Below are 27500 nucleotides of genomic sequence, written 5' to 3'. Positions count from 1 at the left end.
TACTACCATTACCACTACTACTACTAGTACTAGTACTAGTACTAGTACTACTACTACTGCTACTACTGCTACTGCTACTACTACTACTACTACTGCTACTGCTACTGCTACTGCTGCTACTACTACTACTGCTGCTGCTGCTGCTGCTGCTGCTACTACTAGTAGTTGTACTAGTACTACTACTACTAGTACTACTACTACTAGTGCTACTAATACTGCTACTGCTACTACTACTACTACTAGTACTAGTACTGCTGCTACTGCTACTACTGGTACTACTACTAGTACTAATACTGATACTACTGCTAGTACTACTAGTACTAGTACTACTACTACTACTACTACTTCTAATACTGCTACTAATACTACTGCTACTACTACTGCTACTACTACTACTACTACTACTACTACTACTACTACTACTACTACTACTACTAGCAGTAGCAGTAGCAGTAGCAGTAGTAGCAGTAGCAGTAGCAGTAGTAGTAGCAGTAGCAGTAGCAGTAGCAGTAGCAGTAGCAGTAGCAGTAGCAGTAGTAGTAGCAGTAGCAGTAGCAGTAGCAGTAGCAGTAGTAGTAGCAGTAGTAGTAGCAGTAGCAGTAGCAGTAGCAGTAGCAGTAGCAGTAGCAGTAGTAGTAGCAGTAGCAGTAGCAGTAGTAGTAGCAGTAGTAGTACTAGAGCGATGGTTGATGTCAGTGTTTGTCTCTTCAGTTCCGGCCTCTCTCCTCCTCCTTTTACCCTCGTCTGTGTGAGATGATGCAGTTCGACCTGATCCCGGAGCTCAGGGCCGTTCTCCGGAGGTTCTTCCTGAGGATCGGCTCCGTCTTCCACATCCACGGACCACACGGGGGCGCCACTGTGCAGGAGGTGTCATAGAGGCACCACACGGGGGCGCCACTGTGCAGGAGGTGTCATAGAGGCACCACACGGGGGCGCCACTGTGCAGGAGGTGTCATAGAGGCACCACACGGGGGCGCCACTGTGCAGGAGGTGTCATAGAGGCACCACACGGGGGCGCCACTGTGCAGGAGGTGTCATAGAGGCACCACAGGCATTACACCCACGACTACAACGTCCCATGAGCTCAAATCCAGCTCAACGTTCTAAATTCAAGTGGTATTAACTCATGTTCCTGTGTCTGTGAATCCAAAACTGTTTTTGTCAATGATTTTATGTATTTATTTAGTCTTTTTCTGGGTTTACTTTATTTTATATTATTATTTTGTCCGATTGTTGCTTTATGAAGCTTGATTGCACTTGTGCTTTTATTATGCATTCCTCCGGCCCACTCTGCCCCCTCCGGCCCACTCTGCCCCCTCCGGCCCACTCTGGCCCACTCTGCCCCTTCTGGTCCAGGTCTAAACCAGGATTCTGTGATTTCAGAAGTGTTTTTCCTACAAACCTTGGTTTCCTGGGCCACCGTTAGCCTGTTGGCAGAACAGAGTTAGCGTGTTAGCAGGACAGCGTTAGCGTGTTAGCAGAACAGTGTTAGCGTGTTAGCAGGACAGCGTTAGCGTGTTAGCAGGACAGCGTGTTAGCTGGAGCAGCATTAGCGTGTTAGCAGGACCGCATTAGCGTGTTAGCATGATAGCGTTAGCTTGTTAGTAGGGACAGCGTTAGCGTGTTAGCAGGACAGCGTTAGCTTGTTAGTAGGGACAGCGTTAGCGTGTTAGCAGGACAGCGTTAGCGTGTTAGCAGGACAGCGTTAGCGTGTTAGCAGGACAGCGTTAGCGTGTTAGTAGGGACAGCGTTAGCGTGTTAGCAGGAAAGCATTAACGTGTTATCAGGACAGCGTTAGCGTGTTAGCATGTGTAGCTGCACAATCTGCTTGAAATAACGGTTCATGTGCTGGACTTTATCAAAATTGTATTTAAAAACTAAAAATATTTTATGATACAAACACTTTTATATGTTAATGTTGACACTATAAGTGTTTTATATTATTTAGTAAAGTGTTTCTCAAACTGTGGTTCGCAGATTCCTCGACAGTTCAAATGTGCTCAAGACAAATTACCTTCATTTTTGTTCCTTTGGGTTTGTCCTTATTTAGAACTGCAAACGCTGTTTAGCGTTAGCAGGGGCAGTGTTAGCAGTGTTAGCACATTAGCAGGGGCAGTGTTGGCACGTTAGCAGGGGCAGTGTTGGCACGTTAGCAGGGGCAGTGTTAGCACGTTAGCAGGGGCAGTGTTAGCACGTTAGCAGGGCCAGTGTTAGCAGGGGCAGTGTTAGCAGGGGCATTGTTAGCGTGTTAGCAGGGGCAGTGTTAGCACGAGCAGTGTTAACAGGGGCAGTCTTGGTACGTTAGCTTGTTAGCAGGAGCAGTGTTAGCAGGACTCTGGTTTGTAATTGTCTCTGAAACCGCAGCTCCTCCTAACTCCTCCTCTAACTCCTCCTCTAACTCCTCCTCTAACTCCTCCTCTAACTCCTCCTCTAACTCCTCCTCTTCCTCTCTACACATGTATTTATTTCAAGTGCATTATTACCAGAAGCATTCCTCTCTTTGCAGCTGTGGATGTTCCATAAATCTGGGGAAATATAAATATATAAATAAAGCTGCAGTGATAAGACGTATGTAAAGTTTTCATTGTAAAATATTCAAATATTATTGTGTGTAATATTCAAGTTGAAGTAATAAACTGCAATTCTGAGATGCCTATCGACTTTGACTCATGTAACTCTCTGGTCACTGTCAGGACCATCGAGGGCCCCTGAGGGTCCCCCATGTTTACACAGTCCACACTGACTCAAATGTTTGTCTTATATACGTGTATAAACACATGCATGTATATATACATGTATTTATACATGTATCAATGTGTCTAGATGCAGGTTTTGAGCGGGTCAGTTTCTAGTTTGACTTTTCCAAACTGCAGTGACGTCATCCGTCCACACGAGGGCGATGTACTCAAGGCTTTTAGTGGATTGTGGGAAAACAAAGGTTTCCATGGAGACGCCACATCCTTTGTTTAGTGTTTAATGTGAGATGGAGAAAAGCAGAGCATTTGTCACGTGATTTTAATAACTCAGAAATGATCATAATCACTCCATATTTAGAGAATAAACAAATGAAAATGAGATCCTTTTACTTAATACAGTAAACAAAGTGAAAACAAGAAGACAAAAGATAAAGAGAAAATAATCAAACAATTAGAAGAATCATTAATAATGATATTAATAACAATGATATAAATATTTGAGTCTTGGTCATTTCTTTCACAGTTGAACTTTCATTGTTTTATTTAGACTTTTATTCTGGAGGAGTTTGTCAAATGAATCAGCTGTTCCGGGGGGGCGGGGCGAGGGCGGATCGGGGGCGGGGCCGGTGTTAGCTGCGGCTAAACGTTAGCGATGAAGGAAGCGGCCCGTGTTCCACCGGGTCCGGGATTAAACCGCGTCTGGAGATGATTTCACGGCCTCAGATCTTCAGGTAACGCGCTCCGACGCGGCACGACGCGGCACGACGCGCGAGGCGAGATTTGTCCTAAAAATCCTGATTTAAGTCCGTTTCCTCCCGCGCGGCGGAAGACGCTCGTGACGCACCGGAGCAAGAACGCCGCGATTTAGACGCAATTTACGGCTTTAACTCTGCGCAATGTGACCGAAAGTGAGAAGCGGGACGCGGTTTAGTCCAGTCTGGTCCGGTTTAGTCTGGTTTGGTTTGAAGACAGATGTGGCCTTTCTAATCCTCATTTCCTTTCCCTGATCGCGGAGCCTCGTCAGCTTTTAGTGTGAAAGTGTCTGGGAGGAACATGTCCTCCAGGGGGCGCTGCATGTGAGCATGCACTCCCCTCGCTCACTCCTCGCTCACTCCTCGCTCACTCCTCGCCCCTCGCTCACTCCTCGCTCACTCCTCGCCCCTCGCTCACTCCTCGCTCACTCCTCGCTCACTCCTCGCTCACTCCTCGCTCACTCCTCGCTCACTCCTCGCTCACTCCTCGCTCACTCCTCGCTCACTCCTCGCTCACTCCTCGCCCCTCACTCACTCCTCGCTCACTCCTCGCTCACTCCTCGCCCCTCACTCACTCCTCGCTCACTCCTCGCTCACTCCTCGCCTCTCGCTCACTCCTCGCTCACTCCTCGCTCACTCCTCGCCTCTCGCTCACTCCTCGCTCACTCCTCGCTCACTCCTCGCCCCTCACTCACTCCTCGCTCACTCCTCGCTTCTCGCTCACTCCTCGCCTCTCGCTCACTCCTCGCCCCTCACTCACTCCTCGCTCACTCCTCGCTCGCTCCTCGCTCATTCCTCGCTCACTCCTCGCCCCTCACTCACCCCTCGCTCACCCCTCGCTCACTCCTCGCTCACTCCTCGCTCACTCCTCGCTCACTCCTCGCCCCTCGCTCACTCCTCACTCACTCCTCGCCCCTCGCTCACTCCTCGCCCCTCGCTCACTCCTCGCCTCTCGCTCACTCCTCACTCCTCGCTCACTCCTCGCCTCTCGCTCACTCCTCGCCCACTCCTCGCCCCTTGCTCTCTCCTCGCCCCTTGCTCTCTCCTCGCCCCTCGCTCACTCCTCGCTCACCCCTCGCTCACTCCTCGCTCACTCCTCGCCCCTCACTCACTCCTCGCTCGCTCCTCGCTCGCCCCTCGCTCACTCCTCGCTCACTCCTCGCTCGCTCCTCGCTCTCTCCTCGCTCACTCCTCGCCCCTCGCTCACTCCTCGCTCACTCCTCGCTCGCCCCTCGCTCACTCCTCGCTCACTCCTCGCCCCTCGCTCACTCCTCGCCCCTCCTCGCCCCTCGCTCACTCCTCGCTCACTCCTCGCCCCTCGCTCACTCCTCGCTCACTCCTCGCCCACTCCTCGCTCACTCCTCGCCCCTCGCTCACTCCTTGCTCGCTCGCCCCTCGCTCACTCCTCGCTCACTCCTCGCCCCTCGCTCGCTCCTCGCTCGCTCCTCGCTCACTCCTCGCTCACTCCTCGCTCACTCCTCGCTCGCTCACTCCTCGCTCGCTCACTCCTCGCTCGCTCCTCGCTCACTCCTCGCTCACCCCTCGCTCACTCCTCGCTCACTCCTCGCTCGCTCCTCGCTCGCTCACTCCTCGCTCACTCCTCGCTCACTCCTCGCTCGCTCACTCCTCTCTCACTCCTCGCCCCTCGCTCACTCCTCGCTCACTCCTCGCCTCTCGCTCACTCCTCGCCTCTCGCTCACTCCTCGCTCACTCCTCGCCTCTCGCTCACTCCTCGCTCGCTCCTCGCTCGCTCACTCCTCGCTCACTCCTCGCTCACTCCTCGCTCGCTCACTCCTCGCCCCTCGCTCACTCCTCGCTCGCTCCTCGCTCGCTCACTCCTCGCTCACTCCTCGCTCGCTCCTCGCCTCTCGCTCACTCCTCGCTCGCTCCTCGCTCGCTCACTCCTCGCTCACTCCTCGCTCACTCCTCGCTCGCTCACTCCTCGCCCCTCGCTCACTCCTCGCTCGCTCCTCGCTCGCTCACTCCTCGCTCGCTCCTCGCTCGCTCACTCCTCGCTCGCTCACTCCTCGCTCGCTCCTCGCTCGCTCCTCGCTCGCTCACTCCTCGCTCGCTCACTCCTCTCTCACTCCTCGCCCCTCGCTCACTCCTCGCTCACTCCTCGCCTCTCGCTCACTCCTCGCCTCTCGCTCACTCCTCGCTCACTCCTCGCTCACTCCTCGCCTCTCGCTCACTCCTCGCTCGCTCCTCGCTCGCTCACTCCTCGCTCACTCCTCGCTCACTCCTCGCTCGCTCACTCCTCGCCCCTCGCTCGCTCCTCGCTCGCTCCTCGCTCGCTCACTCCTCGCTCACTCCTCGCTCGCTCCTCGCCTCTCGCTCACTCCTCGCTCGCTCACTCCTCGCTCACTCCTCGCTCGCTCACTCCTCGCTCACTCCTCGCTCGCTCCTCGCTCGCTCACTCCTCGCTCACTCCTCGCTCGCTCCTCGCCCCTCGCTCACTCCTCGCTCGCTCCTCGCTCGCTCACTCCTCGCTCGCTCACTCCTCGCTCACTCCTCGCTCGCTCCTCGCTCTCTCCTCGCTCACTCCTCGCCCCTCGCTCACTCCTCGCTCACTCCTCGCTCGCCCCTCGCTCACTCCTCGCTCACTCCTCGCCCCTCGCTCACTCCTCGCCCCTCCTCGCCCCTCGCTCACTCCTCGCTCACTCCTCGCCCACTCCTCGCTCACTCCTCGCCCCTCGCTCACTCCTTGCTCGCTCGCCCCTCGCTCACTCCTCGCTCACTCCTCGCCCCTTGCTCGCTCCTCGCTCGCTCCTCGCTCGCTCCTCGCTCACTCCTCGCTCACTCCTCGCTCACTCCTCGCTCGCTCACTCCTCGCTCGCTCACTCCTCGCTCGCTCCTCGCTCACTCCTCGCTCACTCCTCGCTCACTCCTCGCTCACCCCTCGCTCACTCCTCGCTCACTCCTCGCTCGCTCCTCGCTCGCTCACTCCTCGCTCACTCCTCGCTCGCTCACTCCTCTCTCACTCCTCGCCCCTCGCTCACTCCTCGCTCACTCCTCGCCTCTCGCTCACTCCTCGCCTCTCGCTCACTCCTCGCTCACTCCTCGCCTCTCGCTCACTCCTCGCTCGCTCCTCGCTCGCTCACTCCTCGCTCACTCCTCGCTCACTCCTCGCTCACTCCTCGCTCGCTCACTCCTCGCCCCTCGCTCACTCCTCGCTCGCTCCTCGCTCGCTCACTCCTCGCTCACTCCTCGCTCGCTCCTCGCCTCTCGCTCACTCCTCGCTCGCTCCTCGCTCGCTCACTCCTCGCTCACTCCTCGCTCGCTCACTCCTCGCCCCTCGCTCACTCCTCGCTCGCTCCTCGCTCGCTCACTCCTCGCTCGCTCACTCCTCGCTCGCTCCTCGCTCGCTCACTCCTCGCTCACTCCTCGCTCACTCCTCGCCTCTCGCTCACTCCTCGCTCACTCCTCGCTCACTCCTCGCTCGCTCACTCCTCGCTCGCTCACTCCTCGCTCGCTCCTCGCTCGCTCACTCCTCGCTCACTCCTCGCTCGCTCCTCGCTCGCTCACTCCTCGCTCGCTCACTCCTCGCTCACTCCTCGCTCACTCCTCGCTCGCTCACTCCTCGCTCGCTCCTCGCTCGCTCACTCCTCGCTCACTCCTCGCTCGCTCCTCGCTCGCTCACTCCTCGCTCGCTCACTCCTCGCTCACTCCTCGCTCACTCCTCGCCTCTCGCTCACTCCTCGCTCACTCCTCGCTCACTCCTCGCTCGCTCCTCGCTCGCTCACTCCTCGCTCGCTCACTCCTCGCTCACTCCTCGCTCACTCCTCGCTCGCTCACTCCTCGCTCGCTCCTCGCTCGCTCACTCCTCGCTCACTCCTCGCTCACTCCTCGCTCGCTCACTCCTCGCTCACTCCTCGCTCACTCCTCGCTCGCTCACTCCTCGCTCGCTCACTCCTCGCTCGCTCCTCGCTCGCTCACTCCTCGCTCACTCCTCGCTCGCTCCTCGCTCGCTCACTCCTCGCTCGCTCACTCCTCGCTCACTCCTCGCTCACTCCTCGCCTCTCGCTCACTCCTCGCTCACTCCTCGCTCACTCCTCGCTCACCCCTCGCTCACTCCTCGCTCACTCCTCGCTCGCTCCTCGCTCGCTCACTCCTCGCTCACTCCTCGCTCGCTCACTCCTCTCTCACTCCTCGCCCCTCGCTCACTCCTCGCTCACTCCTCGCCTCTCGCTCACTCCTCGCCTCTCGCTCACTCCTCGCTCACTCCTCGCCTCTCGCTCACTCCTCGCTCGCTCCTCGCTCGCTCACTCCTCGCCCCTCGCTCACTCCTCGCTCCTCGCTCGCTCACTCCTCGCTCACTCCTCGCTCGCTCCTCGCCTCTCGCTCACTCCTCGCTCGCTCCTCGCTCGCTCACTCCTCGCTCACTCCTCGCTCGCTCCTCGCTCGCTCACTCCTCGCTCACTCCTCGCTCGCTCACTCCTCGCCCCTCGCTCACTCCTCGCTCGCTCCTCGCTTGCTCACTCCTCGCTCGCTCACTCCTCGCTCACTCCTCGCTCGCTCCTCGCTCGCTCACTCCTCGCTCACTCCTCGCTCACTCCTCGCCTCTCGCTCACTCCTCGCTCGCTCACTCCTCGCTCACTCCTCGCTCGCTCACTCCTCGCTCGCTCACTCCTCGCTCGCTCCTCGCTCGCTCACTCCTCGCTCACTCCTCGCTCGCTCCTCGCTCGCTCACTCCTCGCTCGCTCACTCCTCGCTCACTCCTCGCTCACTCCTCGCTCGCTCACTCCTCGCTCGCTCCTCGCTCGCTCACTCCTCGCTCACTCCTCGCTCGCTCCTCGCTCGCTCACTCCTCGCTCGCTCACTCCTCGCTCACTCCTCGCTCACTCCTCGCCTCTCGCTCACTCCTCGCTCACTCCTCGCTCACTCCTCGCTCGCTCCTCGCTCGCTCACTCCTCGCTCGCTCACTCCTCGCTCACTCCTCGCTCACTCCTCGCTCGCTCACTCCTCGCTCGCTCCTCGCTCGCTCACTCCTCGCTCACTCCTCGCTCACTCCTCGCTCGCTCACTCCTCGCTCACTCCTCGCTCACTCCTCGCTCGCTCACTCCTCGCTCGCTCACTCCTCGCTCGCTCCTCGCTCGCTCACTCCTCGCTCACTCCTCGCTCGCTCCTCGCTCGCTCACTCCTCGCTCGCTCACTCCTCGCTCACTCCTCGCTCACTCCTCGCCTCTCGCTCACTCCTCGCTCGCTCACTCCTCGCTCACTCCTCGCTCGCTCACTCCTCGCTCGCTCCTCGCTCGCTCACTCCTCGCTCACTCCTCGCTCACTCCTCGCTCGCTCACTCCTCGCTCACTCCTCGCTCACTCCTCGCTCGCTCACTCCTCGCTCGCTCACTCCTCGCTCGCTCCTCGCTCGCTCACTCCTCGCTCACTCCTCGCTCGCTCCTCGCTCGCTCACTCCTCGCTCGCTCACTCCTCGCTCACTCCTCGCTCACTCCTCGCCTCTCGCTCACTCCTCGCTCGCTCACTCCTCGCTCACTCCTCGCTCACTCCTCGCCTCTCGCTCACTCCTCGCTCGCTCACTCCTCGCTCACTCCTCGCTCACTCCTCGCTCACTCCTCGCTCGCTCACTCCTCGCTCGCTCACTCCTCGCTCGCTCACTCCTCGCTCACTCCTCGCTCGCTCCTCGCTCGCTCACTCCTCGCTCGCTCACTCCTCGCTCACTCCTCGCTCACTCCTCGCTCACTCCTCGCCTCTCGCTCACTCCTCGCTCACTCCTCGCCTCTCGCTCACTCCTCGCTCACTCCTCGCTCGCTCACTCCTCGCTCGCTCCTCGCTCACTCCTCGCTCGCTCACTCCTCGCTCACTCCTCGCTCACTCCTCGCCTCTCGCTCACTCCTCGCTCACTCCTCGCTCACTCCTCGCTCACCCCTCGCTCACTCCTCGCTCACTCCTCGCTCGCTCCTCGCTCGCTCACTCCTCGCTCACTCCTCGCTCGCTCACTCCTCTCTCACTCCTCGCCCCTCGCTCACTCCTCGCTCACTCCTCGCCTCTCGCTCACTCCTCGCCTCTCGCTCACTCCTCGCTCACTCCTCGCCTCTCGCTCACTCCTCGCTCGCTCCTCGCTCGCTCACTCCTCGCCCCTCGCTCACTCCTCGCTCGCTCCTCGCTCGCTCACTCCTCGCTCACTCCTCGCTCGCTCCTCGCCTCTCGCTCACTCCTCGCTCGCTCCTCGCTCGCTCACTCCTCGCTCACTCCTCGCTCGCTCACTCCTCGCCCCTCGCTCACTCCTCGCTCGCTCCTCGCTTGCTCACTCCTCGCTCGCTCACTCCTCGCTCACTCCTCGCTCGCTCCTCGCTCGCTCACTCCTCGCTCACTCCTCGCTCACTCCTCGCCTCTCGCTCACTCCTCGCTCACTCCTCGCTCACTCCTCGCTCGCTCACTCCTCGCTCGCTCACTCCTCGCTCGCTCCTCGCTCGCTCACTCCTCGCTCACTCCTCGCTCGCTCCTCGCTCGCTCACTCCTCGCTCGCTCACTCCTCGCTCACTCCTCGCTCACTCCTCGCTCGCTCACTCCTCGCTCGCTCCTCGCTCGCTCACTCCTCGCTCGCTCACTCCTCGCTCACTCCTCGCTCACTCCTCGCCTCTCGCTCACTCCTCGCTCACTCCTCGCTCGCTCCTCGCTCGCTCACTCCTCGCTCGCTCACTCCTCGCTCACTCCTCGCTCACTCCTCGCTCGCTCACTCCTCGCTCGCTCCTCGCTCGCTCACTCCTCGCTCACTCCTCGCTCACTCCTCGCTCGCTCACTCCTCGCTCACTCCTCGCTCACTCCTCGCTCGCTCACTCCTCGCTCGCTCACTCCTCGCTCGCTCCTCGCTCGCTCACTCCTCGCTCACTCCTCGCTCGCTCCTCGCTCGCTCACTCCTCGCTCGCTCACTCCTCGCTCACTCCTCGCTCACTCCTCGCCTCTCGCTCACTCCTCGCTCGCTCACTCCTCGCTCACTCCTCGCTCACTCCTCGCCTCTCGCTCACTCCTCGCTCGCTCACTCCTCGCTCACTCCTCGCTCGCTCACTCCTCGCTCGCTCCTCGCTCGCTCACTCCTCGCTCACTCCTCGCTCACTCCTCGCTCGCTCACTCCTCGCTCACTCCTCGCTCACTCCTCGCTCGCTCACTCCTCGCTCACTCCTCGCTCGCTCCTCGCTCGCTCACTCCTCGCTCACTCCTCGCTCGCTCCTCGCTCGCTCACTCCTCGCTCGCTCACTCCTCGCTCACTCCTCGCTCACTCCTCGCCTCTCGCTCACTCCTCGCTCGCTCACTCCTCGCTCACTCCTCGCTCACTCCTCGCCTCTCGCTCACTCCTCGCTCGCTCACTCCTCGCTCACTCCTCGCTCGCTCACTCCTCGCTCGCTCACTCCTCGCTCACTCCTCGCTCGCTCCTCGCTCGCTCACTCCTCGCTCGCTCACTCCTCGCTCACTCCTCGCTCACTCCTCGCCTCTCGCTCACTCCTCGCTCACTCCTCGCTCACTCCTCGCTCGCTCCTCGCTCGCTCACTCCTCGCTCGCTCACTCCTCGCTCACTCCTCGCTCGCTCACTCCTCGCTCACTCCTCGCTCGCTCACTCCTCGCTCACTCCTCGCTCACTCCTCGCTCACTCCTCGCCTCTCGCTCACTCCTCGCTCACTCCTCGCCTCTCGCTCACTCCTCGCTCACTCCTCGCTCGCTCACTCCTCGCTCGCTCCTCGCTCACTCCTCGCTCGCTCACTCCTCGCTCACTCCTCGCTCACTCCTCGCTCACTCCTCGCTCACTCCTCGCTCGCTCCTCGCTCGCTCACTCCTCGCTCGCTCACTCCTCGCTCACTCCTCGCTCGCTCCTCGCTCGCTCACTCCTCGCTCGCTCACTCCTCGCTCGCTCCTCGCTCGCTCTCTCCTCGCTCACTCCTCGCTCACTCCTCGCTCGCTCCTCGCTCGCTCACTCCTCGCTCGCTCACTCCTCGCTCACTCCTCGCTCACTCCTCGCTCACTCCTCGCTCGCTCCTCGCTCGCTCACTCCTCGCTCGCTCACTCCTCGCTCACTCCTCGCTCGCTCCTCGCTCGCTCTCTCCTCGCTCACTCCTCGCTCACTCCTCGCTCGCTCCTCGCTCGCTCACTCCTCGCTCGCTCACTCCTCGCTCACTCCTCGCTCACTCCTCGCTCGCTCCTCGCTCGCTCACTCCTCGCTCGCTCACTCCTCGCTCGCTCCTCGCTCGCTCACTCCTCGCTCGCTCACTCCTCGCTCACTCCTCGCTCACTCCTCGCTCACTCCTCGCTCGCTCACTCCTCGCTCGCTCACTCCTCGCTCACTCCTCGCCCCGTGAAATCCGTCAGTTTTCTTGATATTTCTCTGTCTCACTCTGGGCTCTTGTGTTGTAAGTCTCGCTCTGATTGGTCGGCACGATCACATGGTGCACAAACCTACGTAACTTCTGTTGTGGAAACTAAACTGGAACAAACGACAAAATGAGACGAAATATAACCAAGTTCAAAAGTGGTTCTTTATTTCAGCCGTGAAGAGACACATGTCTCTCAGACACATGTCTCACAGACACATGTCTCTCAGACACATGTCTCTCAGACACATGTCTCACAGACACATGTCTCACAGACACATGTCTCACAGACACATGTCTCACAGACACATGTCTCTCTCAGACACATGTCTCACAGACACATGTCTCTCTCAGACACATGTCTCACAGACACATGTCTCACAGACACATGTCTCACAGACACATGTCTCTCAGACACATGTCTCTCTCAGACACATGTCTCACAGACACATGTCTCACAGACACATGTCTCACAGACACATGTCTCTCACAGACACATGTCTCACAGACACATGTCTCTCACAGACACATGTCTCACAGACACATGTCTCACAGACACATGTCTCACAGACACATGTCTCACAGACACATGTCTCACAGACACATGTCTCTCTCAGACACATGTCTCTCAGACACTTGTCTCTCAGACACATGTCTCACAGACACATGTCTCTCTCAGACACATGTCTCACAGACACATGTCTCACAGACACATGTCTCTCACAGACACATGTCTCACAGACACATGTCTCTCAGACACATGTCTCACAGACACATGTCTCTCACAGACACATGTCTCACAGACACATGTCTCACAGACACATGTCTCTCACAGACACATGTCTCACAGACACATGTCTCTCACAGACACATGTCTCACAGACACATGTCTCACAGACACATGTCTCTCAGACACATGTCTCACAGACACATGTCTCTCACAGACACATGTCTCACAGACACATGTCTCACAGACACATGTCTCTCAGACACATGTCTCACAGACACATGTCTCTCACAGACACATGTCTCACAGACACATGTCTCTCACAGACACATGTCTCACAGACACATGTCTCTCTCAGACACATGTCTCTCAGACACATGTCTCACAGACACATGTCTCTCAGACACATGTCTTTCTGTCCCTCCCTGATCTGACCAGAGCAAACATTGAGTTCAGCTTATTAAGGCACAGCAGGTGCCACATATGCACAAAACCAGTCTGAACATATTGCAGAAAAACACACTCAATGTTCTACCGCATGTGAGACATCCTCTGACCTCTGAACACAGACTGAAGCTGCAGGTCAGAGGTCAGAGTCTGCAGAGCCACAATGACCCGGATGTTACACAAATGAGACCTAAGTTCTAGACATGACATTATTACACCACAATCCCGGGTCTCAGTGCTCAAAGGCTAAAGGCTAAAGGCTAACTGAGCTAATGAGCCGCTGCCATTGACTTGGACGGCCCGCCCTCTTTGGCCCTGGCCCCGCCCTCTCCCAGCGGAGGGCGGGGCCTGACGTACGTGCGGCTCTGGCACGAGACTGCGCGGGTCGTGATCGGGAGAATGTTTCTACCGCGCGGGCTCCAGGACCGTGACGTGAGTACGGCTGAGAGGGCACGCGCTGGGTGGTCACGCAGTGGTCACGCGCTGGGTGGTCACGCAGTGGTCACGCGCTGGGTGGTCACGCAGTGGTCACGCGCGTGTCGCTGTGGGTCAGTTTCTTGCGTGTCGCGTTGTTTAAATCCTGTTTAGGATGTGAGCTGCTGTGGGGTGGTCACGCTGTGGTCACGCTGTGGTCACGCTGTGGTCACGCTGTGGTCACGCTGTGGTCACGCTGTGGTCACGCTGTGCCTAAAGGGTCTAAGCGCTGGACATGTGAGGCGCGCGCGCTGTGGAGAAAAGGAGGCGCGCGCGTGGAGCTGCCACGTGCTCCTCCATGTGGCGTAGTAAACAAACCAGACTTTGTGTCTGAGTCACAGACGTCCAGACTTTTCCTGACGCGAAACTGGACAGAGAGTGACCAGAGCTTATCCCCTGTTTTAGACCTGGTTTAGTCCTGGTTTAGTCCTGGTTTAGTCCTGGTTTAGTCCTGGTTTAGTCCTGGTTTAGTCCTGGTTTAGACCTGGTTTAGTCCTGGTTTAGTCCTGGTTTAGTCCTGGTTTAGTCCTGGTTTAGACCTGGTTTAGTCCTGGTTTAGTCCTGGTTTAGTCCTGGTTTAGTCCTGGTTTAGTCCTGGTTTAGACCTGGTTTAGTCCTGGTTTAGTCCTGGTTTAGTCCTGGTTTAGTCCTGGTTTAGACCTGGTTTAGACCTGGTTTAGACCTGGTTTAGTCCTGGTTTAGACCTGGTTTAGTCCTGGTTTAGACCTGGTTTAGTCCTGGTTTAGTCCTGGTTTAGTCCTGGTTTCGACCTGGTTTAGTCCTGGTTTAGTCCTGGTTTAGACCTGGTTTAGTCCTGGTTTAGTCCTGGTTTAGTCCTGGTTTAGTCCTGGTTTAGTCCTGGTTTAGACCTGGTTTAGTCCTGGTTTAGTCCTGGTTTAGTCCTGGTTTAGTCCTGGTTTAGACCTGGTTTAGACCTGTTTTAGACCTGGTTTAGTCCTGGTTTAGTCCTGGTTTAGTCCTGGTTTAGTCCTGGTTTAGTCCTGGTTTAGTCCTGGTTTAGACCTGGTTTAGTCCTGGTTTAGTCCTGGTTTAGTCCTGGTTTAGTCCTGGTTTAGTCCTGGTTTAGACCTGGTTTAGTCCTGGTTTAGTCCTGGTTTAGTCCTGGTTTAGTCCTGGTTTAGACCTGGTTTAGACCTGGTTTAGACCTGGTTTAGTCCTGGTTTAGACCTGGTTTAGTCCTGGTTTAGACCTGGTTTAGTCCTGGTTTAGTCCTGGTTTAGTCCTGGTTTCGACCTGGTTTAGTCCTGGTTTAGTCCTGGTTTAGACCTGGTTTAGTCCTGGTTTAGTCCTGGTTTAGTCCTGGTTTAGACCTGGTTTAGTCCTGGTTTAGTCCTGGTTTCGACCTGGTTTAGTCCTGGTTTAGTCCTGGTTTAGACCTGGTTTAGTCCTGGTTTAGTCCTGGTTTAGTCCTGGTTTAGACCTGGTTTAGACCTGGTTTAGTCCTGGTTTAGTCCTGGTTTAGTCCTGGTTTCGACCTGGTTTAGTCCTGGTTTAGTCCTGGTTTAGTCCTGGTTTCGACCTGGTTTAGTCCTGGTTTAGTCCTGGTTTAGTCCTGGTTTAGGCTCATAGTTTATAGAAAGTGCAGATTGTTGTTCATTCTCTCTGAAGTTGTTGCTGTGACGACGCTGAACAAACCTGGTGAAGATAACGTCACATGTTTATATCAAGCACTTTTAGCTCTAACACTTTCACCGTCTTAGGGCCTGTCGCCTGAGGGCCTGTCGCCTTAGGGCCTGTCGCCTTAGGGCCTGTCGCCTGAGGGCCTGTCGCATTAGGGCTTGTCGCCTGAGGGCCTGTCGCCTTAGGGCCTGTCGCCTTAGGGGCTGTCGCCTGAGGGCCTGTCGCCTGAGGGCCTGTCGCCTTAGGGCCTGTCGCCTTAGGGCCTGTCGCCTGAGGGCCTGTCGCCTGAGGGCCTGTCGCCTGAGGGCCTGTCGCCTTAGGGGCTGTCGCCTTAGGGCCTGTCGCCTTAGGGCCTGTCGCCTGAGGGCCTGTCGCCTTAGGGCCTGTCGCCTGAGGGCCTGTCGCCTGAGGGCCTGTCGCCTGAGGGCCTGTCGCCTTAGGGCCTGTCGCCTTAGGGCCTGTCGCCTGAGGGCCTGTCGCCTGAGGGCCTGTCGCCTTAGGGCCTGTCGCCTTAGGGCCTGTCGCCTGAGGGCCTGTCGCCTGAGGGCCTGTCGCCTTAGGGCCTGTCGCCTTAGGGCCTGTCGCCTTAGGGCCTGTCGCCTGAGGGCCTGTCGCCTTAGGGCCTGTCGCCTGAGGGCCTGATTTGTACAACGAGATCCATCACTGTCTCATGTGCCAAGGCCAAAGATGAAGAGTTTCATGTTTAGTCCTGACTCTGGCACCAGCAGGAGGCCGGTCCATGTTTAGTCCTGACTCTGGCACCAGCAGGAGGCCGGTCCATGTTTAGTCCTGACTCTGGCACCAGCAGGAGGCCGCTCCATGTTTAGTCTTGACTCTAGCACCAGCAGGAGGCCGGTCCATGTTTAGTCCTGACTCTAGCACCAGCAGGAGGCCGCTCCATGTTTAGTCTTGACTCTAGCACCAGCAGGAGGCCGGTCCATGTTTAGTCCTGACTCTGGCACCAGCAGGAGGCCGGTCCATGTTTAGTCCTGACTCTAGCACCAGCAGGAGGCCGCTCCATGTTTAGTCCTGACTCTAGCACCAGCAGGAGGCCGGTCCATGTTTAGTCCTGACTCTAGCACCAGCAGGAGGCCGGTCCATGTTTAGTCCTGACTCTGGCACCAGCAGGAGGCCGGTCCATGTTTAGTCCTGACTCTGGCACCAGCAGGAGGCCGGTCCATGTTTAGTCCTGACTCTGGCACCAGCAGGAGGCCGGTCCATGTTTAGTCCTGACTCTAGCACCAGCAGGAGGCCGGTCCATGTTTAGTCCTGACTCTGGCACCAGCAGGAGGCCGGTCCATGTTTTGTCCTGACTCTGGCACCAGCAGGAGGCCGGTCCATGTTTAGTCCTGACTCTGGCACCAGCAGGAGGCCGGCCCATGTTTAGTCCTGACTCTGGCACCAGCAGGAGGCCGCTCCATGTTTAGTCCTGACTCTAGCACCAGCAGGAGGCCGCTCCATGTTTAGTCTTGACTCTAGCACCAGCAGGAGGCCGGTCCATGTTTAGTCCTGACTCTAGCACCAGAAGGAGGCCGGTCCATGTTTAGTCCTGACTCTAGCACCAGCAGGAGGCCGGTCCATGTTTAGTCCTGACTCTGGCACCAGCAGGAGGCCGCTCCATGTTTAGTCTTGACTCTAGCACCAGCAGGAGGCCGGTCCATGTTTAGTCCTGACTCTGGCACCAGCAGGAGGCCGGTCCATGTTTAGTCCTGACTCTAGCACCAGCAGGAGGCCGCTCCATGTTTAGTCCTGACTCTAGCACCAGCAGGAGGCCGGTCCATGTTTAGTCCTGACTCTAGCACCAGCAGGAGGCCGGTCCATGTTTAGTCCTGACTCTGGCACCAGCAGGAGGCCGGTCCATGTTTAGTCCTGACTCTAGCACCAGCAGGAGGCCGGTCCATGTTTAGTCCTGACTCTGGCACCAGCAGGAGGCCGGTCCATGTTTAGTCCTGACTCTGGCACCAGCAGGAGGCCGCTCCATGTTTAGTCCTGACTCTGGCACCAGCAGGAGGCCGCTCCATGTTTAGTCCTGACTCTAGCACCAGCAGGAGGCCGCTCCATGTTTAGTCCTGACTCTGGCACCAGCAGGAGGCCGGTCCATGTTTAGTCCTGACTCTGGCACCAGCAGGAGGCCGGTCCATGTTTAGTCCTGACTCTGGCACCAGCAGGAGGCCGGTCCATGTTTAGTCCTGACTCTGGCACCAGCAGGAGGCCGCTCCATGTTTAGTCTTGACTCTAGCACCAGCAGGAGGCCGCTCCATGTTTAGTCTTGACTCTAGCACCAGCAGGAGGCCGGTCCATGTTTAGTCCTGACTCTGGCACCAGCAGGAGGCCGGTCCATGTTTAGTCCTGACTCTAGCACCAGCAGGAGGCCGGTCCATGTTAAGTCCTGACTCTGGCACCAGCAGGAGGCCGCTCCATGTTTAGTCCTGACTCTGGCACCAGCAGGAGGCCGCTCCATGTTTAGTCCTGACTCTGGCACCAGCAGGAGGCCGCTCCATGTTTAGTCCTGACTCTGGCACCAGCAGGAGGCCGGTCCATGTTTAGTCCTGACTCTGGCACCAGCAGAAGGCCGGTCCATGTTTAGTCCTGACTCTGGCACCAGCAGGAGGCCGGTCCATGTTTAGTCCTGACTCTGGCACCAGCAGGAGGCCGGTCCATGTTTAGTCCTGACTCTGGCACCAGCAGGAGGCCGCTCCATGTTTAGTCCTGACTCTGGCACCAGCAGGAGGCCGGTCCATGTTTAGTCCTGACTCTGGCACCAGCAGGAGGCCGGTCCATGTTTAGTCCTGACTCTGGCACCAGCAGGAGGCCGGTCCATGTTTAGTCCTGACTCTAGCACCAGCAGGAGGCCGGTCCATGTTTAGTCCTGACTCTGGCACCAGCAGAAGGCCGGTCCATGTTTAGTCCTGACTCTGGCACCAGCAGGAGGCCGGTCCATGTTTAGTCCTGACTCTAGCACCAGCAGGAGGCCGGTCCATGTTTAGTCCTGACTCTGGCACCAGCAGGAGGCCGCTCCATGTTTAGTCCTGACTCTAGCACCAGCAGGAGGCCGGTCCATGTTTAGTCCTGACTCTGGCACCAGCAGGAGGCCGGTCCATGTTTAGTCCTGACTCTGGCACCAGCAGGAGGCCGGTCCATGTTTAGTCCTGACTCTGGCACCAGCAGGAGGCCGGTCCATGTTAAGTCCTGACTCTGGCACCAGCAGGAGGCCGCTCCATGTTTAGTCCTGACTCTGGCACCAGCAGGAGGCCGGTCCATGTTTAGTCCTGACTCTAGCACCAGCAGGAGGCCGGTCCATGTTTAGTCCTGACTCTGGCACCAGCAGAAGGCCGGTCCATGTTTAGTCCTGACTCTGGCACCAGCAGGAGGCCGGTCCATGTTTAGTCCTGACTCTGGCACCAGCAGAAGGCCGGTCCATGTTTAGTCCTGACTCTAGCACCAGCAGGAGGCCGCTCCGGTCATGTTCTCCTGGACAGTTTTGTCAGTTACAGGAACAGATTCTATTAAAACAAAATTCCCTGTGTTTTTGTCAAGTCATGTTTCAGTTAAAGGAATAATGGACGATTTTTCGCCGATTTGAGGACTCAAGCGGAAGTACACGTGCGGGCGCACGGGAGTTGCACGTGTAGCCTCGATGCTACACGTGCGTTTGTTTATTAGCGCGACAGATCACATCATCTCTCGTCTCTGTAGATTTCCGTCTCTTCTGAGCTCGAACTGTCTTTCTCTGTCTTAATTTTGTCCTGTCACTGAGGGAACTATATTATGATAGATCCATGCGCTTAGACACGGGGAAACATGCTGCTCATGGGGAAGTTCTATGATTGACACATGGCAGGACTAATCGGCAGTCCACGCCACGAGGAAATGAGACTCAGATTTGGGCCAAAAAATTGTCCATTACGCCTTTAAAAACATAAAATCAAGATTATAAGAAGAAATGAAATGATTAAGAGTGATTTGTTACATAAGGATCTGACATTTAGCACAGCTAGTTTCAGGACTGGGCCTTATCTTTTCAGAGAATATGAATCACATGTTTCAGATCGGGCCTGACTCGCATTTTGTTTTCCCATCTGTGTGATGTGACTACAGAAAAAAGCACAATTTAGAGGGAAAAATCGATTCCCCTCATTCCCTCGTCCTCCATTTAAACCAACAGCATTCCCACTGGACAGGAAGTGTCATTACAACGAAAGTGCCGATCCCATGGGAAAAGAGGGAAATGTGGGCGGGTCCGAACACGGTCAATAGTGTAGGGCCGGCACGGTGCTCGTTTTAGCAGCAGGGGGCGGGCTTACGTTAGCCTCTTTAGCTTGTACTACTTCCTGGCTTTTACTAACCGATTATTGTGGTTATGAAATAGTGGTGCCATGAAGAGGACGAGCTGCAGCGACGTCACTTCACACTGGTTCCTGACGGGTTTGTGTTTCTCCTTTAGGACCTGAGCTGTTGGATCTCTGCGTCTCTGTTGGTTCTGACGATGGAACTTTGATCTGGAACCGGGAGAAGAGGAACCAGACGCCGTCATGTCCCTGAACCGAGCTCTGGTGGAGTTTTACATCCAGTACAAACTGTCCCAGAGAGACTGTTCTGCAGAGCACCTCGGGCTCGGACAACGGACGCACACGGAGCGACCGGAGAGGACGCAGGCGGAGAGGACGCAGGCGGAGAGGACGCAGGCGGAGAGGACGGGAGTGGCAAGGACAGAAGCAGAAAAAGGGACCGAGGCGAGCAGGACCGAGGCGAGCAGGACGGACGATGGCGACTCTTTAGACTCTCGCTCAAACGGCTCGGTGAACGGCGGCGGCCCGGACTCCGCCCTCCGACCCGACGCCTCCTCGACCGTCATGGACGCGGTGAAAGAGGCTCTGCGCGACTCCGCCAACGAGTTCGAGTTGCGCTTCAGCCGCGCCTTCAGCGACCTGCACCGGCAGCTGCACATCACGCCCGCCACGGCCTACCACAGCTTCGAGAGCGTGATGGACGAGGTGTTCAGGGACGGCGTGAACTGGGGCCGCGTGGTGGGACTGTTCGCCTTCGGGGGCGCTCTTTGCGTCGAGTGCGTGGACAAAGAGATGAGCCCTTTGGTCGGACGGATCGTGGACTGGATGACCGTTTACCTGGACGATCACATCCAGGAGTGGATCGACGCGCAGGGCGGATGGGTAAGACACGCATCACCTGCATGACCCTCACACACACCTGCATGACCCTCACACACATCACCTGCATGACCCTCACACACATCACCTGAATGACCCTCACACACATCACCTGAATGACCCTCACACACATCATCTGCATGACCCTCACACACATCACCTGCATGACCCTCACACACATCACCTGCATGACCCTCACACACATCACCTGCATGACCCTCACACACATCATCTGCATGACCCTCACACACATCACCTGCATGACCCTCACACACATCACCTGCATGACCCTCACACACATCACCTGCATGACCCTCACACACATCACCTGCATGACCCTCACACACATCATCTGCATGACCCTCACACACATCACCTGCATGACCCTCACACACATCACCTGCATGACCCTCACACACATCACCTGCATGACCCTCACACACATCACCTGCATGACCCTCACACACATCACCTGCATGACCCTCACACACATCATCTGCATGACCCTCACACACATCACCTGCATGACCCTCACACACATCACCTGCATGACCCTCACACACATCACCTGCATGACCCTCACACACATCACCTGCATGACCCTCACACACGTCACCACAAACCATGAAACTCATCCACAGAGTCCCAGTGCCGGGCCGTGGTGGTGGGACTGGGGCCTTCAGTGACATGAAGAGTAAAACTCTTACTCTGGGGAATAATGTAATCAATATTTGTGGGAAAATATACATATTTTTAGATGATATTGTGATTATGTTTAGGCAGAGAAGGCCCTGCTGGGCCTGACCACCACTGCATCCTCTGCTTCATGTTGAAAATATGAAATGATTTGAACATTTGTGATTTTTGCTTCAGATCTGATTTAGTTTGTCTCATTTTATATTTCATATTTTGTCCTGCTCTTTATATTGACTTCATGTTTTAAGTCAGTTTTATGTCCAGATACAGATTATGTCCAAATGACCTTTTGATTGACGTCTTTCTTGAGTGAAACATGATTTAAGTTTTAGACTTGAGTGACATCGATGCCTCATTATAATATCTTAGTCTTTTGTTTCAAACAGTGGTTCTTAACCTGGTTTGATTGAACCCCAGGGGTTCAGCGGAGGTCAAGACACGCATCAGACTCATATGATCGGTGACACGCCCCGCTCGGACACGCCCCTCCTGGCTTCAGGGAATGTGGCGCTCAGTCGTCGACTTGTGACGTCGTGATGTTCGTCCTGTGATTTGTTTCTTCATATTTTAGACTGAGTCAAAGACTTTTTGGGCAAAGTATTTGTGGCTGAGGTCGTGTTTTTGCCGGTGGTATTACTCTTGTACTTTGTGTACTCGTGTACTTTGTGTACTCGTGTACTTTAATTGATGAGAAATAACTCCCATGTAACAAATACTGAACAAAGTGGAATCAGCAGTTTTGTGACACTTGTTACAGGAGAAATCAAATACAGCTGTTCAACAAAGAGAATACTACGGTCATAAAGGCATTTGTCTCTGTCTCCTGCGCTCCTGGCCACGCCCCCTTAGCGCTGTCTCTCTTAAAGTGACAGTAACACATTTACGAGATGGCGGAGGAGAGTGGATCGGTGGTCGAAGACGTTCTGGACGGCGTGGAGGAGCAGCCTTTTCTGGCTGCACGTGCCCGGAAACGTAAAAAGTCCCTTAGCTCGTCCGAGGGTTCTGGGAATGAGCAGCAGGATGAGACTGAAGCTGTTGATATCCGGGGTGAGAGCAGAGACTGTAAGGTGATCATAAAGCTTGCACAGGATAGTGCATCCTTTAAGGAGTGGAATTCAGTGGCATTGTCAAAGAGCCTAACTGTAGCTGTGGGAGTGATCAAGAGTGCGAGTGTCCTTAGAGATGGCTCGCTGCTGGTCGTGTGCAAGGACGCGGCTCAGCAACGGAAGGCGATTGGAACTAAACGTCTGGGTGGAAATGACATTCTTGTGTCTGATGCTGAAAGAAACACGGTCAGAGGAGTTATCGTAGGTGTCTCTACGGCGACGTCTGTGGATGAAGTTAAGGAGAATTTGACTGGAGCTACGGTGGTGGACGCTATGCGGTTGAAGGTGACCCGGTCTGGGGTAAGATGTGACAGCTTGTCGGTAATGGTAACACTTGAAGGGAGGTGCCTGCCTAGTAAGGTGTTCATTGGGTTCATGTGCCATGACGTTAGGCCATATGTTCCACCGCCCCTGCGTTGCTTTAAGTGCCAGCGCTTTGGGCATATTGCAGCGGTCTGTAGAGGGAGGCAAAGATGTGGTAAATGTGCAGGAGATCACGAGTATGGGAAGTGTGACGTGGGAGCAAAACTGAAGTGCTGTAACTGTGGGGAAGAACATAGCTCTGCCTACGGGGGATGCGGGTTTAGCAAAAGAGCTGCTGAGGTGCAGAAAATAAAGGTCTCAAGGTATATCCTATGCAGATGCAGTCAAGAAAGTTTCAAGTAACGAGTTTAGAGTAAATACAGAGAGAGGAGCCAGCGCTGCTCCCAGCCAGGGCGAAATGAGAGGCCAGCGTGGCTCCCAAGAAGTGTGAAGGTTTCAAGAGTGGAGGTCCCAAGTGTGCAGGTTCCAGAATGAATGAGAATACCCTGGTTGTGGATAGAGAGGATTTTGTACTCTTTATGGTGGATGTTGTAAACTGTGCTGCTCAGACTCAAAGCAGAACTGAAAGGATCAGGATCATTGCTAAAGCTGCAGGGAGATTCCTTGGAACAAAGGAGCTTGATTGGGCAGATATAGAAAACAGGCTAAAGGCGCTAAATGGGAGTCGGAGTGATGGGGGTCTGCTTTTGGGGAGTCAGAGTGATCAGAGAGATGGGGGTGGGGGTGGTCTCCTGTCCTCGCTCAGTCTCGTAGACGCACGGCTACCAAGCAGCGACATCAGTGGAAATATTAAAGCCTATAGAATGAAGCCTAAAGAATAAAGCTGTACGGTGGAAGCACCGAACGTCAAAGAAGGAGAGGAAGATGAAGAAGAGTCTCCCTGGAATAAAGCCGGTCGGTCTCTGAAACAACAACAACTATTCTAGTCACAAAGACATATCATGACCTCATGGGCTTTGTAACACCAAAGCAATGGAAGGAGTTCTTTTACGGACTACGACAAAGTCTGAGGAATAAAGTCAGGCGGTAATGCAACACTCGGATGCCAACCGCCATAAAACAACAACAACAACAACAACAACAACAACAACAACGTCAGAGCAGGCTAAAGACTACAAATACATTCTACAAATAAAACAAATGTAATCAAATGAATTTAGTTTATTTAAATAACCAAAATATATTATTATATAACCAATATTGATCCGTGAAACATAAAATTACACATTTATAACAAAATATCAACTGTAGATTTCCATACGAACGTATAAACTAAACTTGGCTCTCACAGTCGTGGTCCAGCAGCACCTAAAGGACCTAAGGGACCAGAGTCTGACCTGTATCAAAACCGCTTTTGGGATTAGACCGGTCACCAGCCTGGCCCCTAAAGGGCCAAAAGGTCAGCCTCTGGGGCCATTTCCCTTGTCCTTTTCTATAACTACTATATTATATTATATTTGAAGCGATCCTTTTGGAGGCTGAACATGAAAATGAAGAAAAGGAACAGACTTTGTTGCTACAGTGACATGAGAGTGACACTTGCCACGGTGAAGGTTCATTTCTGAACCGTCTCTGAAACAGCAGAAGTCACTAATGTGCAGTAAATATTCATGATTATGTTTTTGTGTGAAAATGTTCTTTGAACACAGTGACGTCGATGTACCAGTAAGATAATATAAGATATTCCTTTATTGTCCCACATGGGGAAATTTCATTGTTGCAACGCAGGTAGATCCAGAGGTAGATCCAGAAGAACAGATCACTTATAGGAAGTCTGAAAAACACTTTCAGTAGAAGATCTCCTATAAATAAATAAATACCATTGCATGTGATCCCGACAGTAATTGCACATGAATATGTGTCACGACAGCACATAGATTGCACATGAATTTCACAGTAATTGCACATACGACAGAATTGCACATCAGTATTAGGTTAGGTCAGTATTGCGAGTGTTCAGGACCAACAGTTTTTGTTATAAAGTCTGACAGCAGCAGAAGGAAAGACCTACGGAACCTTTACCTCACAGCGAGGGTGGATCAGTCACTGAAGCTGCTCTCCAGAGCGGACAGAGCGTCCTGCAGGGGACAGTGTCCTGCAGGGGACAGAGTGTCCTGCAGGGGACAGAGTGTCCAGGACAGAGTGTCCTGCAGGGGACAGAGCGTCCTGCAGGGGGCGACACTCATGGTCCAGCATAGATGTGAGTTTAGCCAGGACCCTCCTGTCCCCCACCTCCTGCACCGAGTCCAGAGGACAGCCCAGGACGGAGCTGGACTTCTTGATGACTCTGTCCAGCCTCTTCCTCTCTGTGATGCTGCTGCTCCAGCAGGCCACACCTAAAGGAGGGCGTAAAATATATATCTGTGTTTTGAATTTGAAAAAATCATATTTTATCTTTCCAATGAAGAAGAGTTCAGTGACTGTGATTATGAAAGTGGTTTAGAGAAAGATCTGTCGTTGTATAAAGTAGTTTGAGTATCGTGTTGACCATGGCTCAGACAAAGAGCCTGGACACACGAGTGGTCAGCGCACGAGTGGTCAGCGCTTTGGGATTGATTATTGACTGAGTTCAATGGTCTGAATCAAACGGCTGTGGAGGAATGTGCTGACCACAGAGGCACTGACCACAGGGAGAGGCACTGACCACAGAGAGGCACTGACCACAGGGAGAGGCACTGACCACAGGGAGAGGCACTGACCACAGGGAGAGGCACTGACCACAGGGAGGCACTGACCACGGAGAGGCACTGACCACAGAGAGGCACTGACCACAGGGAGAGGCACTGACCACAGGGAGAGGCACTGACCACAGGGAGAGGCACTGACCACAGGGAGGCACTGACCACGGAGAGGCACTGACCACGGAGAGGCACTGACCACGGAGAGGCACTGACCACAGAGAGAGGCACTGACCACAGAGAGAGGCACTGACCACGGAGAGGCACTGACCACGGAGAGGCACTGACCACAGAGAGGCACTGACCACGGAGAGGCACTGACCACAGAGAGGCACTGACCACAGAGAGAGGCACTGAAATATCAGATTGTGGCTCTTGACAAAGCGAGTGCTATAAACAGGAAACGGCTGTTGCTAACGTGCTTTGCTAGCTCTGTGTTGCTAACGTGCTTTGCTAGCTCTGTGTTGCTAACATGCTTTGCTAGCTCTGTGTTGCTAACATGCTTTGCTAGCTCTGAGTTGCTAAGGCTCCACATAGTCGTTAGCATCAGTGGAAACGCGGCGCTTTAGCTCGAGGTCAAGTCAGAGTTGGAGACACAATTCTTTTGTGTTTGAGTCTGTGTTCTCTCTCGTCCAATCATCTGTTTGTGGGCGGAGCTTCAATCGTGGCTCTTTGTGTGGCTGGACGTTGGGATGGGGAAAGTCGATGGCCGCGTTTCATTGTCTGACACGGGAGGGGCTTCATGAAAGGTCAGAGGTCTGAGGAAAAACAGGATCCAGCTCTGAATCAATCCAAACGCTGCAGTGTCCCTGCGTCGCCATAGTTACCACATCCATCAATATGTTTCACGTTCATTATTGTGTGTTTTTTTGAACCAATGAGAAAATCTGTCTTCATCTTCTGTAAAATCAGCACCGGGTCCGAACCGGTGTCTGAACCGAACCGGGTCCGAACCGGGTCTGAACCGGGTCGGGTCCAAACCGGGTCTGAACCGGGTCTGAACCGAACCGGGTTTGAACCGGGTCTGAACCGAACCGGGTCTGAACCGGGACTGAACCGAACCGGGTCTGAACCGGGACTGAACCGAACCGGGTCCGAACCGAACCGGGTTTGAACCGGGTCTGAACCGGGTCTGAACCGAACCGGGTCTGAACCGGGACTGAACCGAACCGGGTCTGAACCGGGTCTGAACCGGGTCCGAACCGAACCGGGTTTGAACCGGGTCTGAACCGAACCGGGTCTGAACCGGGACTGAACCGAACCGGGTCTGAACTGGGTCTGAACCGGGTCTGAACCGAACCGGATTTGAACCGGGTCTGAACCGGGTCTGAACCGAACCGGGTCTGAACCGGGACTGAACCGAACCGGGTCTGAACCGGGACTGAACCGAACCGGGTCCGAACCGAACCGGGTTTGAACCGGGTCTGAACCGAACCGGGTCTGAACCGAACCGGGTCTGAACCGGGACTGGGGGGGAGGGGGGAGAGGTGTAACACTCTTAGTCACAGCAAAAGGCGCTGGAGAAAATGTAAACGGTTTAAAAAAAGACACAGAAACGGGCGCCGTCCCGGCGAGAGCGCGCAGGGGCGGAGCTGCTCCGTCACGCTTCATGCGCTCTTATCTTTTGACTTAATATCGCTTTTTATATTTCATTTAATGCTATTTTGCGTTTTCGGCGGTATTTTATAAAAAAAAAATTGGCCTTATTTAATATGGACACATGACCTAGAACCAGCAATGTTTGAAGTGTTCCCATAGGGCCCTCATAGGGCCCTCATAGGGCCCTCATAGGGCCTTCATAGGGCCCTATATATATATATATATATATATATATATATATATATATATATATATATATATATATATATATATATATATATTAGTGTTTGACCTCTTTACGATCGCTTTCACCGTCTTAGGGGCTTTTGCTTTTGACATTTTTACATACTGTACTTTTTTGTGTGAATTGCTTATGCTAACGCTAAAGCTAGCGTCTCTACAGGGAGGAGGGGGTGTAGCCGGGTCACAGAGGCTCCCTCTCTCTCACTGCTCAGGTCTGCTTTCAGCACCATCAGGACAAACAACTGTTTGAGTCTCAAACGACACAATCAAGTGTGAATTCAGACAGAAAAGTGGCTAGAAATTAGATTCCGTAAAGTTCCACAAACTAAATCCCTGCCGTTTTTGAGAAATGGCACATTGAAGTTCAATAAATAGCGAAAATTATGCCATTTTGGCACTTGAGGCATTTTTAGTGGCATTAAAACTCCAGATGTGTTTGTTTTCACATGAAACTGACGTTTGGATTTATTAAACCTCAGACTGATCATATTAATATGAAACTTACACCAGGAAGTGTAAAAAGTGAAAAATCTGTCATTTAGAAACGATTTAGATTTTGATAATTTTCTGAATAACTTTTCACAAATGAAAAACTTATAATGAATCAAAGATGTAAAACTTTGAATAAT

At 54.9% G+C, this 27500-nt stretch overlaps 2 protein-coding genes across 2 annotated transcripts in view; both read left to right on the top strand.

Moving 5' to 3' along the window:
- Positions 1-2648, top strand: part of arfgef2 (ADP-ribosylation factor guanine nucleotide-exchange factor 2 (brefeldin A-inhibited)) — a 48707-nt gene extending 46059 nt beyond the window's left edge. Inside the window, exon 34 of the mRNA XM_072459765.1 lies at positions 712-2648. Within this exon, the coding sequence (XP_072315866.1) occupies positions 712-876 (165 nt within the window). The 3' untranslated portion in view covers positions 877-2648. The remainder of the gene's footprint in view (positions 1-711) is intronic.
- Positions 2649-3308: 660 nt separating this feature from the next.
- bcl2l1 (BCL2 like 1) overlaps positions 3309-27500 on the top strand; it is a 30092-nt gene continuing 5900 nt past the window's right edge. Inside the window, exons 1-2 of the mRNA XM_072459768.1 lie at positions 3309-3427; positions 19502-20228. Of these exons, the coding sequence (XP_072315869.1) occupies positions 19590-20228 (639 nt within the window). The 5' untranslated portion in view covers positions 3309-3427; positions 19502-19589. The remainder of the gene's footprint in view (positions 3428-19501; positions 20229-27500) is intronic.

This window comes from Eucyclogobius newberryi, unplaced genomic scaffold (genome assembly GCF_026437365.1).
Source record: "Eucyclogobius newberryi isolate DKJ021-1_F unplaced genomic scaffold, fEucNew1.0.hap1 SCAF_273, whole genome shotgun sequence".
Taxonomy (NCBI): Eukaryota; Metazoa; Chordata; class Actinopteri; order Gobiiformes; family Gobiidae; genus Eucyclogobius; species Eucyclogobius newberryi.
This window is presented reverse-complemented; position numbering and strand designations above follow the sequence as displayed.